At 57.5% G+C, this 14,631-nt stretch overlaps 1 protein-coding gene across 1 annotated transcript in view; it reads right to left on the bottom strand.

The window, feature by feature from the left end:
* Window positions 1–4,429: 4,429 nt before the first annotated feature.
* The window catches only part of ITM2C (integral membrane protein 2C), a 12,724-nt gene continuing 2,522 nt past the window's right edge, over window positions 4,430–14,631 (bottom strand). The window contains exons 2-6 of the mRNA XM_004701668.2: window positions 10,461–10,601; window positions 7,998–8,186; window positions 6,568–6,678; window positions 6,125–6,275; window positions 4,430–5,446 (exon numbers count right to left, since the gene is read on the bottom strand). Of these exons, the coding sequence (XP_004701725.1) occupies window positions 5,355–5,446; window positions 6,125–6,275; window positions 6,568–6,678; window positions 7,998–8,186; window positions 10,461–10,601 (684 nt within the window). The 3' untranslated portion in view covers window positions 4,430–5,354. The remainder of the gene's footprint in view (window positions 5,447–6,124; window positions 6,276–6,567; window positions 6,679–7,997; window positions 8,187–10,460; window positions 10,602–14,631) is intronic.

Genomic DNA, 14,631 nt, shown 5'->3' with positions numbered 1-14,631 from the left:
AATTGATGCATTTAATGAAGAATGTTGAACATGCCCTGGGCTGCCAGGAGAAAGAAGAGATCCCTATTGGAAGAAGTACAACCAAGATGCTCCCTAGAAGCAGAGATGGGGAGGCCTTACCTATGAGGGGGCTTCAAAGAGCACATGGGAAAATTGGATACAAAAGCCATGGAATCTTCCCACACTTTCTGAAATCCCCTTGTACTTTGGACATGTTAGGAAGACCCTTCATGATACTGTTAGACACAGCGACTGTCACAGGGGTTCAGATGTGGTGAGCATTGTGATGTCACCCGACGACCGAGCAGTGTTCTGTTCTGTTACACACAGCAGGGTCGTTATGAGTTGGAACTGGCTTGATGGTACTTAACAGATATGCGGCAGAGAACAAGATAGGTGTTACCTGAATTGACTAATATAAAATCCATAGGCTTACAATAATTCGATCAGACAGAGTAGAACTGCCCCTTCGGGTTTCCAAGACTTTAAATCTTTACTGGTTCAGACAGCCTCATCTGTCTCCCAAAGAGCAAGTGATGGCTTTGAACCACTGACCTTGCAGTTAGCCGTTCAATGTGTAATCCACCATGCCACCAGGGCTCCTTTGAGTACTATAAAGAAGTAAACTAACACAAGGAGAGTGGATGCATCTTCAAGACTGCCTTTAGACCTATGAATAAGGGATGTCGGATCTTACAGGGTTGTAGTTAAACAAGCGGCCACCTAGCAGGGAAGCGACAAAACCCACGTGGGAGAGGCACACCAGCCTTTGTGATCATGAGGCATTGACGGGGATAGGTATCAGAAGTTCAAAAGCAAGTAATCCAATTGACATGAAGTGTAGACAAAGTGGAGACCCCAAACCCACCTGTAAGATAATTGGACAGTCCCTCACAGAAGGGCCATACGGGAGGGAAGATGTACCCACATCACTATCCTCCAGTTCTTTAATATTTCCTCCCCTTACTATTATGGTCCCAGTTTTATCTCATTGAGCCTGTTAGACCTGTGAATATTCATTTGTATAGCATGAATCCAAGACAGATGAACCCATCAGAATTAGTAATAGGAGCAACGGTTCCCTGGGGGGTTGGGAGAGGGTGGGGTGGAGGAGGGGAAAGAGGAACTGAAAGCAATGATGTCTGTCTAACCCCACTCGAGGGGGACAAATAGCAGAATTGTAGGGGAATGGATATCACGTACAGTGTAAGATACGACAAATAATAACAATAATAACTGCAAGGGTAAGTGTTCCTGGGCCGGGGGCTGATCTCGAAGGGTTCACGAAGAAAGAGAATGTTTTGAAAATGATGGTGGCAGTCATTGTACAATGATGCTTGATCTAATTGAATTACAGATGGATGTAATGTCTGTAAGACCTCTCAATAAAATGGTCTAAATGAAAAAGGAGAAGGTGTGTCTTTGCACGAAGTGTTTTCTGGTTCCCATGGATGTAGCCTCTGGGTGGTCACTGCCTCCGTTAGCTGCTAACGGAAAGCGGGCTGTTCAAGTTCACCGTGTGGCTTGCTCTGGGACTGGTTACAGCCCCTCCAAGACTGGCAGCCTCTGCTGGCCCTCAGAGTTCAGCAGCCACGCTCGCAGGAAGGCCAGGCTACGGAGGCCACGTGGAGAGAGGCCACCTAGGACGAGCAGCTCCAGCCACGCTCCCAGCAGAAGGCAGCTACCTCGTGTGGAGCTGTGGGGCCAGCTGAGCTCTGTCAGCCCACAACTCTGAGGAAGAAATTGCTCTTCGGCTGCTGAGGTCTGGGACGAGGAAGGTCAGTGGTCAGGCAATCTTGTTTCCATACTTGCTTTGATCGGCTTCACTGACTCATATGCTAATCATTTATTTATAGCACTGTCTAGGTAGTAGACATTTCATCATTTTAAACTATGTCTGGAAAACCGAAGTTCATTGTTAGGTGCCATTGAGGCGGTTCCAGTCCGAGTGCCTCTGTGTCCAGCAGACACAAGAGTAAAGCACTGCCCAGTGGTCCCGTGCCATCCTGACCATTGTTCTTAGATCCAGCCACTGTGTGGATCCATCTCATTGAAGGCCTTCCTCTTCTTCGCTGCCCCTCTACTTTACCAAGCATGATGTCCTTCTCCTGACCACAGGTCCAAAGTACGAGATGAAGTTTCGCCATCCTTGTCCTAGGGAGCATTCTGGCTCTCCCTCTTCCAAGACAGATTTGCTTGTTTGTGTGGTCATCCACGGTACTTCCAGTATTCTTTACCAGCACCCTGGTTCAAGGGCATCCGTTCTTCTCTGGTCTTCCTTAGTTCATGTCCAACTTTCACATGCATATAAGGTGATTGAAAATATCAAGACTTGGGTCAGGTGCACCTCAGTCCTCAAAGTAACCTCTTTGCTTTTCAACGCGTTAAAGAGGTCTTGTGCAGCAGACTGACCCAATGCACTGTTGTGATGGTGCATACGAGAACGACAAAATCCTCCACGCCAACCTTTTCTCCATTTCTCATGATGTTGCTTATTGGTCCATTTGTGAGGATTTTACACGAGTTGTCATCCATCCTGAAGGCTGCAGTCCCTGACTTTCATCAACACGTGCTTCGGGTCCTCCTCGCTTTCAGCAAAGCAAGCAAGGGTGTCATCTGCACATTGCAGGTCCAATCCAAAAACATTCATAGGATGTACGTAAATGTACACCTCCACCTCCCTGCCTTCAGTTTTCTGTAGGAGCCCTGGTGGTACAGGGGTATAGCACTGAGCTAGTCACCATGGGCTAGCAGCATGGACCCACCTGCCACTCTACAGGAGCAAGAAGAAGCAGTCTGCTCCGTACGACTTACAGCCTTGGAACTCGCGGGGTCTGCCCCCCCACAGGGTGGCTGTGAGTTGGCATTGACTCGTTGGTTGTGGGTCTGGCTTTCGTCTTGATTCATATTTTCTGTCAGTGATTGAACCTGCCCGTGTGCAAACATTGATCCATTTGCATTTCCTACTATAACCCGTGTACGTGCTGTACTGTTCATTTCACAGTGATTTACTGGAACTGACGGAAACGACTTCCCAAGCCTCACCCACAGGCAACCTCTGATAGATGGCAGCCTTTGCTGCAGTTTCCCATCTCATAATGAGGGGGTCTTCGTGATGAACATCACCATTGGAACACAGCCCTGGTGGCACCCGGGGGCGGGGCGGGGTGGGGTGGGTGGGAGCTGGGAACGCTCCGTTGCTAACAGTGCACCAGCCAGCCCCTGGGAGGAAGAGGTGGCGGGCTGCTTCCAGGCAGGGAGATTCACAGCCTTGGAAACCTCACGGGACAATTCTCCTGTGTCCTAGAGGTGGGCTAGGAGCCATGACAGGCAGACCGCATGCTCACCATGACTGTTGTCCCTCCTAAATTACTTTTCTAACTTTGTGAGTTAGGAGAGCCTTTGCAGTTTGGCTCATTTTTCTTTGCAATACTCAACTCCTTTCTTAAATGATCTCTTCCCTCCCGGTAACTTTGTGGCTTCGTCATATGCTTAACACCCTTGATCTGTGAGCCCAGGGAAGTGGGCTGCAGTGTGACTTGCTGTGAACAGGTGCACCAGTTGTGTCAGTTCCATTACACTCGGACCTTCCCTGGGGCTGGTTTGCAGCGTCCCTCTAACCGCAGGGCGACTTCCGTGTCTTTAAGCCTCTCTGGACTCTGGACTGTGTGCTGCAGGCGTGTCTCCGCTGGGCTGTGTACCTGAAGGCTCCTGCTCCCTGCCATCCAGTCCACTGGGACTTCGGGTAAAACTGCCCCTGTGGGTTTCCAAGACTCTCTCATTCTGTGAGCAGAAAGCCTCGTCACCCACCGGTTCAGTGCAGGAAAGGCCTGGCAAACTGCTTCCACAGGGATTGGCTGTGAAAGCCAGCCTGCAGCAGCTTGGCTTGTGGTTCAAGTGAAGGAAGCCAGACTGAAACAGCTGCTTTAGGTCTAAGAACACGGTGTGCATTGAGTCTTTTTTGTCCTCCCAAGGGTTCCGAGGGGCCATTCCTGAAGAGGCAGGCCACTGGTTCCATCTCTGGGTTCCATGCCCCAGTGGGCCTCCATACTGCTCCCCACCCTTTCCGCCCCCGTGGAAGATGGCCATCATGCCCAACCTCTGTCCCGAGCCACCCAGAAAGGTTAGTCATGGCCCAGGTTTGATGGACAGGCCGGCACCACCCTTGTGCTCAGGGACAAGATGATGTTATCTGTTGTGTAAATGTCAGGGGAGGCCTTACAGGCTCTCAAAAGCAGGTGGCCGAAGGTCTCTGAGCCCGGGCCCAACATGGCAGTGGACAGCACAGGGGACAGTGTGACAATCACCCTGTCTCCTTGGCCTCCTGGCTTCTCCCCCGTCTGTGTGCCCCCCTTCCCCCACCTTCACAGTCCACCAAATGGAGGTGGGATGTCCCACATCCCACCCACTCACTCACCTCCACACACAGTCAGAAGTATAAGATCTTTAATGCTCTACAGACACTTCTGAACAGAGCTACTTGAGAAAATAGACAAGCATTTCTGTTTGGTCTCTGGGAAGCACCCACGTCTGACCGGCGGCGCCCCCGTGCAGGCAGGTAGGGCTCCGCAGCGGGTGAGCATGGAACCATCAGTGAAGACATGCAAGAGGAGGGGCAGGTGGAGGAGGGGAAACGCTGCGTTCTCCCAGAGAAGAGGGGGTGAATCTCAGGAGGCGGGGAGGCAGGTTCACGGGTACCAGGTGGCCCTCCTGCCCCCTAGTTTATCTTCAAAGACAAGTAACTCCAGGCTTGCAGAAACAAACTCCACCTGCTTGACCAAACATGGCTCCCAGCTACTGGCGCTGCCTGGACAGGACTGGAAGCGATCCTCCTCAGACCGTGGGGGTGACCCACCCTGTGGCTCCAGCCGTGGCTGGAGGACCCCGCTTGTGCTCCTGGGGCCTTGGCGGCCCCTTCCTTCTTTGGTTCCACTTGGAGAACAATTGTGCTTGACTTGACTCTCACCCTAGGCCGCATCCCCAGGCCCCTGCTGGTGGCAAAGGCACTGACAAGCCTGGCGCCCCCGGACCAAGCTACCTTCCCTGCGCTCTTGGGCCTTCAGCCCAAGCCCTGGGGACTCAGGAGGAGAGGTATGCCCTACAAGAATGCCTTCCAGGGCCTGCCCCTCCCTCAGCTACATTTAAACCCAACACCCACCCCAAGTTGTCTCTGCTGGGGTCTGGGAGGCCACTGTGCTGGTACGAGGAGGTGGGCGGGGCCAGGAAGGCTTAAGGAGACATGTCACATCTAAGGAAAGGCGCCCATGGTACAAACGAAGCTAGAGACCAAGGTGGCCAGAGCGAGGTCAAAAGAGGAAGGGGCGGGGGCGGGGCGGAGCTGGGGCAGTGGCGGCTCACACCAGCCCGCAGATGCGGGTCTCCACCACGAAGGTGTTCTCCAAGTGGCGGATGGCAGTGCAGCCCTTGGCTCCTCGCTTGGTGATCCCTGGGAGGGGACAGAGAGATCCTAGTGAGACTCAGGCTGGGCATGGGGCACAGAGGAGCTGGGGAGAGGGGCAGGTAGCGATGGGGTGGGGCAGGGGGAGGGCCCCATGTAAGTTGGAGCAGAACTGTGTGCCCCCGGCTGACTTTCAGAATTAGACCCCCAGGACTTTCTTCTGAGGCACCTCCAGCCTTTCCATCGGCAACCCAAGATGGGGCCCATTGTACCGCACCCCCCCCCATGCTTCTGTGTGTGACGCCAGGGGTATTATTTACTCTCTTCATACCTCTGTTTCTTCCTCTGCAAAAAGGGGAATAATTCTCACTCTCCAAAACCAACCTCACTGCCCTTCATTTCATTCTGACTCACGGCAACCCTACAGGACAGGGTGGAACTGGCCCTGTGGGTTTCTAAGACTCTCACTCTTTACGGGAGTAGAAAACCTCGGCTTTCTCCCCAGAAGCGGCTAGTGGTTTTGAACTGCTGACGCTGCAGTTAGCAGCCCAATATGGAACCACTAAGCCCCCAGAGCTCCTCAATTTACTCTCCAGAAGGCCACACAGAATGAAACGGGGCCCAGCACACAGGAGGTGCTCAGCCAACGTCCATCTCTCTCCCGCAGGTGTGAGGGGAGTTGTCATGGGAAGGCCCAGGGCTGGAGGCCGGGGAGCGGGCACTCACGCCGGTGGGTGGTGCGGCGCCGCAGCCGGTAGGTGTCCTTGCCGCTGCACAGGTGGTAGATGAAGGAGCCCAGCGCCTCCTTGTCGCGGACGTGCTCTGTGACCACCATCTCCTCCTGGATGATGTACGTCTGCGGCAGGTAGGTCCCTTTCTGCAGAGGTAGTGGTCCCAGCGCTGAGCAGCACCTGGTGCCCCTGCCCCCCGCCCCCCCCCACCAGGCGCACACTGGGGCTCCTGGCACTGGTGACACTGGGCGTGGCCTTAAAAGCTAAAGAAGCCAGCTGGCCTTCAGGAGAGGCATGGGATTTGAGGGGAGAAGATGAGACGCTGACCCAGCTGCGGGGTCTGGGGGGTCTGGTGCCCAGCCCTCGCGTTCCCCCCTACCCCACCCACCCCATCGCTGCCAGCCTCCGGCCCCACGCCCAGCCCGCAGGTCCACCCACCTTCACATTCATGAGCAGCTCCCAGAAGTTACGAGGGGGCAGCACAATGGTGGTGTTGAGCTCGATGACGTAGCACTTGTCCAGGGAGATGTCATGGTAGGCGGTCAGGCCCTGCACACAAGGACAGGACCGGGGTGGTCAGGCTCACAGGCAGGGTCAGCTGGGCGCCGGAGACCCTGTCCAGCCTTCGACACCTGGCTTCATCCTCTGGTGGCCTGTTGGCAGGGGCTTCACAGTAATAACATGGTCGCCGATGCAAAGCATCAGCAGCTCCTTCCGCGGCCACCCAAAGGCTGGCACCGGGGTCCCCTCAGGGACACCGAGCTTGGGTTCCAGCACATCCTGGGGAGGGGAGCATGGCGACAAGGCGGTGTGTGTGACTATTCTGGTGTCCCAGTGAATGTGCAAGTTAGGTTTACGCTATAGTGTAGTCTATCAAAGGAGTGGGTGACATGCTAGGCTGCTAACCAGAAGAGCAGTGGTTCGAAACCACCTGCCACTCTACAACAGAAAGAGGAGGCTTTCAGGTCCAGGAAAAGAAATTCACCGCCTCCGGAAGCCCCGGGGCATGCGACCCTGTCCTGTGGGGCTGCTGGGGCCAGCACCAACTCCCTGGCAGGGGACATGTTTGTTCCTTTGTGGCCATCTGCTGCGTGTGCAGGAGCAGGATGAAGCGTTTAAGTGCTCCCAGGCTGTTGGGAAAACAGGTGAGAGCCGCTCCCTGTAGGGCTGGCAGGAACCCGGGATCTGTAAAATACCGCAGAGGGCATGAGCAGGAAAGGAGGTGTGAGGGATGCCTGCTGAGCTCCCAGGGTCCCACCACGTCTGTAGGGCCCAGCTGCCCCTGCAGAAGGGCAACCGGGCCCTGCAGTGCCTTTCTGCTGCAGGACTTGCAGGGGGCCCAGGGGACAAGTGCTGGCAAGAGCGAGCCGGCGTCTGCGTTCCAGGGCCCCACACCCAGCTCTCGACAGCAGACGTGAGGAGACAGAGAGCTCTGGGTAGGGGTGCTGACTGGGAATAGCCATGAGGGAACCTTCTGGAAGGTTGCCACTGTTCTAGGTCTTTGCCTGGGTTATGTCAATGTATCGCCAAAAAACAGCCCCCAAACCCCAACCCATGTGTGGCGTTGATTTTAACTTTTTGTAGGGAAGCAATAGCCAGGTCTTTCTTCCGCAGTGCCAGCCTATGCACAACCCCACCCAGCTGGATGCTTCAGTGAAACCATGAAGTCATTAGCCAGAAGTCCTATCCTCGGCCAGAGAGGCCGTGTCTGACACATGTGGCCAAGGGGAAAACCCGCCATGTTGAGACTCAGTAGTTAGACTCAGGGTGACTGTCACCCAGCTGCCACTGTAACAGCAATGCAGCCGACGGAGCAGGAGACACAGGTGGCCTCCCAGTCTCTCCTGCTCCCCGGAGTTGGGCCTTACCCGCTGGAAGTCATGGATGATGTCAGCAGGGTCGCCGCCCCCAAACTGGGGCACGGGGACGCTGATGCGCTCGTAGTTCTCCTCCAGGTAGATCTTCACGTCCTCCTCCAGCTCCCTCTGCGTGCGCGCCTGGGAGGCCAGGGGGTCCTCGTAGAGCACGCCGCAGTGGAAGAAGTTATCTCGGGCCAGCTGGGTGGGGAGACAGGCCAGTCACACAGAGCTCGAAGCACTGAGCGCCAAACCCTTTCCACAGACGGGAAATCGAGACCCCCGGGGGCGTCAGGTCAGAACTGGGCCAGCCTGGGGGACAAGTGATGCTGGGGGGGACAGGTCTGCCTGTGCCAAGGTGGATGACCGCATCTGTCAGGCCTCAGTTTCCCCATGAGGACCCTGAGGACCCCCCTCCAGCCCTCACGTCGGAGGGTCTAGGGTTAAGAAGTGGGGTGGGCTGGCAGGGGAATGAGTCCTGGGGTGCTGTCTGGGAAGCAGTGGGCAGCTAACTACAAGGCCTTCGGTTCAAACCCACCAGCCACTCCTCGAGAGAACGATGAGGCTGTCCATGCCCTTGAAGATTCACAAAGGCTTGGGAATCCTGTATGGGGTCCCTATCAGTTGGATTTGACCTGGAGGCAGTGGGGTTTGTTTTATTGGAGTGGGGTGTGCCCATCCTGTCTTTCTTTCCCCACCCCACCCCAGCCCCGCTGAGGAGCAGACATGGAGGAGGAAGTGGCTGGTGCATTTGGACAGGCCTTCAAAGATGGGCACTGGGCCAGACCTCAAGCCCAACGGCCGGCCGGGTTGGGGCCACCCCACCCCCAGGGGGCATCTCCCGCTACCTGCTGCCCTTGCAACCCTTGAACTGTGGAGGAAAGACCCTCCTACCCACCCACCATCCAGCCTCAGACTGTCCCTTCCCTCTCCGGGATGCCCAGGCCACACGAGGCACCTTTGACAAACACTGGGCCCACAGTCCTATCTGCCCTGGCACCTGGGGGGGAGACAGACAGGAGCTGGCTTATGCCAGGTGAATCCGGTCTGCCCACGTGCCAGTTTCTAGAGGGCCCAGAAAATTCATGCATCGACAAGATTCTCCTCCCTTCTCAGTGTGGCTCTTGGGTGGTTGGGGGTGGTGAGAGGTTCCTGAGGCAGCCTGGGGGATGGTATGGGCACAGTGCCATTGCAAGAGTCAGTGTAGGCGGGGGAGGGGCAAGACCTGAGGGCTGTCCTGGCCCACACAGAGCAGCAAAGCAGGGGTGTGTTGGGGGGTGGGGTGGGGTGGAATTTGAAATGGAACCTTCTGGTTTAAGGAGGTTGGGTTTAAGGAGGTGGTGTCCTGCAACTCCCTGCTACTGAGTTCACGCCCCCCAACTCAGAGCGCCCTTATGGGGCAGGGCAGAACGGCCCCTGTGAGTTCCTGGGACGGTCCCTCTCTATGGCAATACAGTGGCTGGTGGTTTCGAACTGCCAACGCATAACTGCGATGCCACCAAGGCTCCTGGAATACACATGCTCCAGAATTCCCATCCTGGGCAAACCGGGTGAGGACAGTCAGCGTCCCAGGCTCAGGAGTGGGTGCAGGCCACTAGTGTCACCGGTGACCGGCAACACCAGCCCTGTCACCTGAGACGCCCAGATCTGACAACCATGCATTTGCTGGGCGTGCCTGTGCGGACTCCTTTCAGTAACTGTTAATGGCTCTGCCCCTAGACCACAGACCACGGGGGTGGTGGCACTTCTTCCAAGGCCTGTGCCCAGCGGCCACCCAGGGTTGATCCCAGCTGATCTGACTAATCTTCCCTCCCCACCCCCACCCCTCCAACTTCCTGCCTGAGTCATGTGTGAGCAGATGGCTGGGCCGGGGCTCTTGGGGAGGCAGTCCCTCAGTCCACCTCCCAGTCCTTGCAGGAAGTGGAGGTGACTGCCTACCAAGCCACCTGCCAGGGTCCTGCTCTATAACCCAATATCTGAGGACATGGGAGCCTTCCCATGGGGCCTGGAGCTCGGGGCTGTGCACTCACTGTCCGGCTGGGCCCCACCCTGTGGGCCCTGGGAGGGTTCTGTGCAGCTCCATGGTAGCTGCACAGATGGATAAGGCCCCAGGGAGGAAGGGAGGACCAGCTCTCAGGGGCTCACCTGGATGATCACCCACCTGGAGGCACTTATCATGGGAGGATCCTTATCCACCCAAGAGTTCTTCTTACCCACCGATGGGAGAGGGGGTGCTCTTACCCACAGGGGGCATTTATCTATTTGCCGAGGTCATCTACCCATTAGGTAGGGGCTTTTACCCATGGAAAGGGGACACTTACTCACGGGAGTGAGGGGTTCCTCTTACTAGGGTTTCTACTCGCCTAGGGAGGGCACTTAGCCACCTTGGGGGCACTTACATGCTTCCTGCTGCCCTCTTCTGACTTGCCTCCCAGACCCCTGCCACACTGGCCTCCAGAGGCCCCAGGCTCTCACCTGGGCAAGGAAGAAGTATCTGTAGATGTAGATGGAGGCGAAGACCAGGCCCAGGAGCAGCACAACCATGCCCATCGACAGGTAGCACACGCTGCCCACTGAGCCGCTCTTCCTGTAGCGGGGGTGGGGTGGCCGCTCCTCCTATGGATAGAGGTGGTCAGGCAGGCCAGGGAAGGGGACCCAGGACGTGGGTTCCCGGCCACCCCCCCACCAGCTCTCTGCCACTTAACGAGAAAGGCAGACCCACCCACTCGATCTGGTTTACCCAAACCCAAGCTGCTCCCTGTTAGGCCAGCTGGTTCACGTGACCTCAGACTCCATAGTGTGGGGACTGCTCGGGGCCGCAGGGCACCAGGGGAGATTACTGAGCTGGGGAGTTGACAACAGCTGCTAAGGCTGGGGAACAGCAGGGACTAGGAAGTGGGTGGGAGAGACCAGGATACAGGCTGGGGGTCTCCGCCAAGAAGCATGCAGGACAGACGTGGGCATGGCTGGCAAGAGCTTGTTTCTGTCTGGGCAGTCGCTGAGAAGTGCCGTTTCCAGGAGGGAGGGACCCCCAGGAGTGACACGTGAACCATTGGGGTGGCCGGGCAGGAGACTCCTGGGGAAACCTGCTCAAGGGGCCAGGAGATTTAGGCGCAGGTCAGCAAACAGAGAGGTTGCTGGGAGACAGGCCAACAGCTCTCTAGCCGCTCGTGTAGGGAACGTGCCAGAGGTGAGAGGCCGCAGCCCAGTGAGATCTGCCAATCGTGCCCCCCTGGGCACCTCACTCACCTCGCCTGTCACAGCCTCCATTCCACCACCCCAGCTACGACCTCAAGGAGGCAGTATGGGGTGGAGGGCGGTTCCTCCTGCCACATCCTGCTCTGGTTCCTCTATTAGCTAGCGCCTCCATCTCTGGGACTGTTTCCCCTGCCCTCCCCATCCCCAACCCCCTGCCCTGCAAGACTAGCAGGTCAGCCCGAGACCTCAAACCCTTTCCTGGTCAATTCCCGACCCTCTCCCTTAGCCCCAAAAGGGGTGGCCAGGTCCCCTCCTGCCTTAGAGAAGACTGGGCAGGCTACAAGGTACAGGGGCAAGCCCCAGAGTGAGGATGCCTCCCTGTGTGGCGCTGTCCGTCAGCCCATGGACAAGAGGTGGCCAGAGGACCCGCCCCTCACTGGGCACAGCCCCTGTCCCAGGCCACCTGCCAGGCCCCACCCACAGGATGGTGAGACAGGACTGAGGAGGGCCCCTGTGCCCAACCCACCACACTTGAGTGGGCTCCCCTCCTGGAGCCCCCTCAGCTTTGGGAGCTGTGTCACCTCCCCACCCCACCCCCACCCCACCAGACTTCTCCTAGGAAAGTGAACACAGCTTCTGGCAGGCTTGTTTGGGGTTAATAGAGACCAAAAGCCCGGAAGCCCTACGGAAGCCCTACGTAAAGATCAAGAGCCAGATCAACAGCAGATTTCTATCAGCCCAGCCCAGCCCAGCCCAGCCCAGCGGGTGGAGGGCGGAAGGCGGTCAGACTCTCTGTGGCTGCACCAGAGCCCCTCAAGATGGAAAACCAGTAACAGGCTGCAGAGAGAGACCTGCCAGGACTGGGGAGACCTCTAGCCCCTAGACCACCTTTCTATCTGTGCTTTTTTCTGCTGGCTGGACCCAGGAGGCTGGGGGAGGAGTTGGGAGGGAAAAGGAGGTAGGGCTTGAAGGACTACAACAGAGGGTGGTCAGGTATGGCAACCCCCCTAGACATGCCCTGTGTGTCTGTGGGGGCCCCCTCCCCCTACACACACACACACACACACACACACACACACCCTGGTGACAGACTCCTTGGGCTTGAAGCCCACTCCTCAGTGCCCTGCCCTGTCACCACCCAGGCTGCTGGGGACCAGAAGCATCAAGGCTGAGCAGGGTGAGATGGCTCAGGAGCTGCAGGGAGATAATGCCTGTGTCCCTGCTTCTGAGCCCCAACTCCCACCCCCACTGCTGCCTCTGCCTACTGGGCCCAGCCAGCACCAAGACCCCAGGTGCTCGGCAGCTTGCACACCTGGGTATTATTATACCTGGCATCAGGTGTACAGTTGGAGCTGCCCCAGCCCCAGGGGGTCTTCAGGGTTGGTGGCCCGCACCCCGCTCCTCTACAAGAATGGCTGAACCCAGGAAGACTTGGCTCCCTGCAGAACAGCAGAAGCAGCTCAGCCAGGCACTGGAGGGGCCGTGGGGGTAGGGGGACGGTGACCTCCATTTAGACAGAGAAGACAATGACAGTCTCCAAGGCAAGGGGCTCTTAAGGGCTCGGAGGTACAGTGTGAGACTCGGCGTGGCAGGGCCCTGAGAGGGGCCACGGGCTCATGGCAGGATTTCGCAAAGCCAGGGCCCAGCCACTGGGGAAGCAGCCAACTCCAGCACTAACTAGCCGACCCTCCACGCCCTCAGGGTGGGGACCCCCAGCTCCCTGACGAGGTCCACATGAACTCTAGCAGGTTCCACTCTGGCTGCAGGTTGCTGGGGAGGCCCGGCTGGGGGTGGTGACTGCTCTCCCAAGCATCACTGCTGATCTCTGCATCTCTCTGTGCCCGGCTTTGGCTGCACTCAATGGTGTGAGCTTGCCGGACAGATGGACAGAGTCCTAGCCTGAGGGGGTGGGGGGGTCTGGGCCAATGCCGGCTGGTCACCCGGACCACACAGCGACCACTGCTCCGATTCCACTTCCCACTCCCTAGACTTCGACATGGGTCCGGTGGCCTATGAGTGGAATTGGCACTCACATCCACCGCCCCTCATCAGCGGAGTGGCATGCTGTCGCCGGGTTGGCTCAGCTCAGCAGCCACCTGAAGAGAGGAGGGCAGCTTGGGCCCGATGCCCTCTCGGGCATTTCTCTTCTGCTTCTGAGAACAAAGGCACAGGAAGGCAGGGTGGCCACTGGAGCCTCGCTGGTTTAGGAGAGGAGGACAGAGAACTCCAGCCGGCAAGGGAGGTGGTGGGCTTTGCTTCTGGTATTTTATGAGAAAACATTTATTTTTCCTAAGAGAAACTCCTGCTTTCAGGCTGGCGACCAGCCGTGGAGATTGCTGGGAAGAGGCCAAGAAGCCAGAGCCCCCGTGGGGAGGCTTGGGATGGCTCTGAAGGCCACCACCTCCAGGGGCTGGACCCAGAGAAGAAGGGCAAAGGTGCTGGGGCAGTGGGCAGCCAGGCAAAGTGGGGAGGAAGCTGCCCTGCCTACCTGCCCTCCCTCCCCCAGCGGCCCTCACTCACCCTTCCCAGAGCCCCCAGCTCCCCACTGAGGGCTGCAGGCCAGGACACACTTGGACACACACAGGAAGGGAAACCTGATCCCCAGGTATGCGTGACATAGGGCAGGGTGGGGGGAGGGAAGAACCATGTTCATCAAAGGTGAACGAGGGAGTGGAGAAGATGATTGGATTTATTCTGTCTCTCTGGCATCCCCTGGTCACGTGTGTGTGTGTGTGTGTGTGTGTGTGTGTGTGTTCCAGCGCTCCAGGCTGGGGGGTAGATACAGCATCTCATTTCTGGTGTGAAAGCACCCCACTCCCACATCCTCCCAGCCTGGGTCTGGGCCCCGCCCCCTTCTGGTGTGGGTTCTTGCTCAGAGGCAGAGGGAGCCCACTGGGTAGGCGCTGGCCCCAGGGGAGTGATCCAGCGCATCAGTTGAGAAGGGCTCGGTCCTGCCAGGCTCGGTCCTGCCAGCCTTCCCAGGATTCTCCGGGCCTCAGATTGAGTTCTTGAGGCAGCCCCAGCCGGCCGGTGCGGACCAGTTTGAGACCCAACCCAAACTCGCTGTCTCAATAAAAGAAAGACTCCCCACCGCCGGTGCCACTAAAAATGCTGCCGCTCTGTCTTGAGCTGCTTCTGCAAAATGCCTGTGCCAGCTGTACCCTCTGGAGCAGCAGGAGTGGGGGCTGACACAGACTGTGGCACTGTGCACTGCAGAAGCCTTCTGGAGGCGCTAAGGGCCCACGCACCACCACCACCGAAAGTCCCCTGCACTTGGGGACCTGGGGTTCACCACCCAGCCTCCACAGGTGCCTGCCTCTGAGTCTCTCCCCACAGCTGCAGACTCCTCCCTGCCAATTAAAGAGCCTGCCAGCTAAGCAAGAGAGGGGGCTGGGCAGGCCCAAGGCCATCACAGTTTGAGGGAGATGTTGATGTTCCATTCCTGGGG

Source organism: Echinops telfairi, unplaced genomic scaffold (genome assembly GCF_000313985.2).
Source record: "Echinops telfairi isolate 266 unplaced genomic scaffold, ASM31398v2 ScPeMD7_3;HRSCAF=10, whole genome shotgun sequence".
NCBI classification, from domain to species: domain Eukaryota; kingdom Metazoa; phylum Chordata; class Mammalia; order Afrosoricida; family Tenrecidae; genus Echinops; species Echinops telfairi.
Note: the sequence above shows the minus strand (reverse complement) of the source record. Positions and strands in the feature narration are given on the sequence as shown.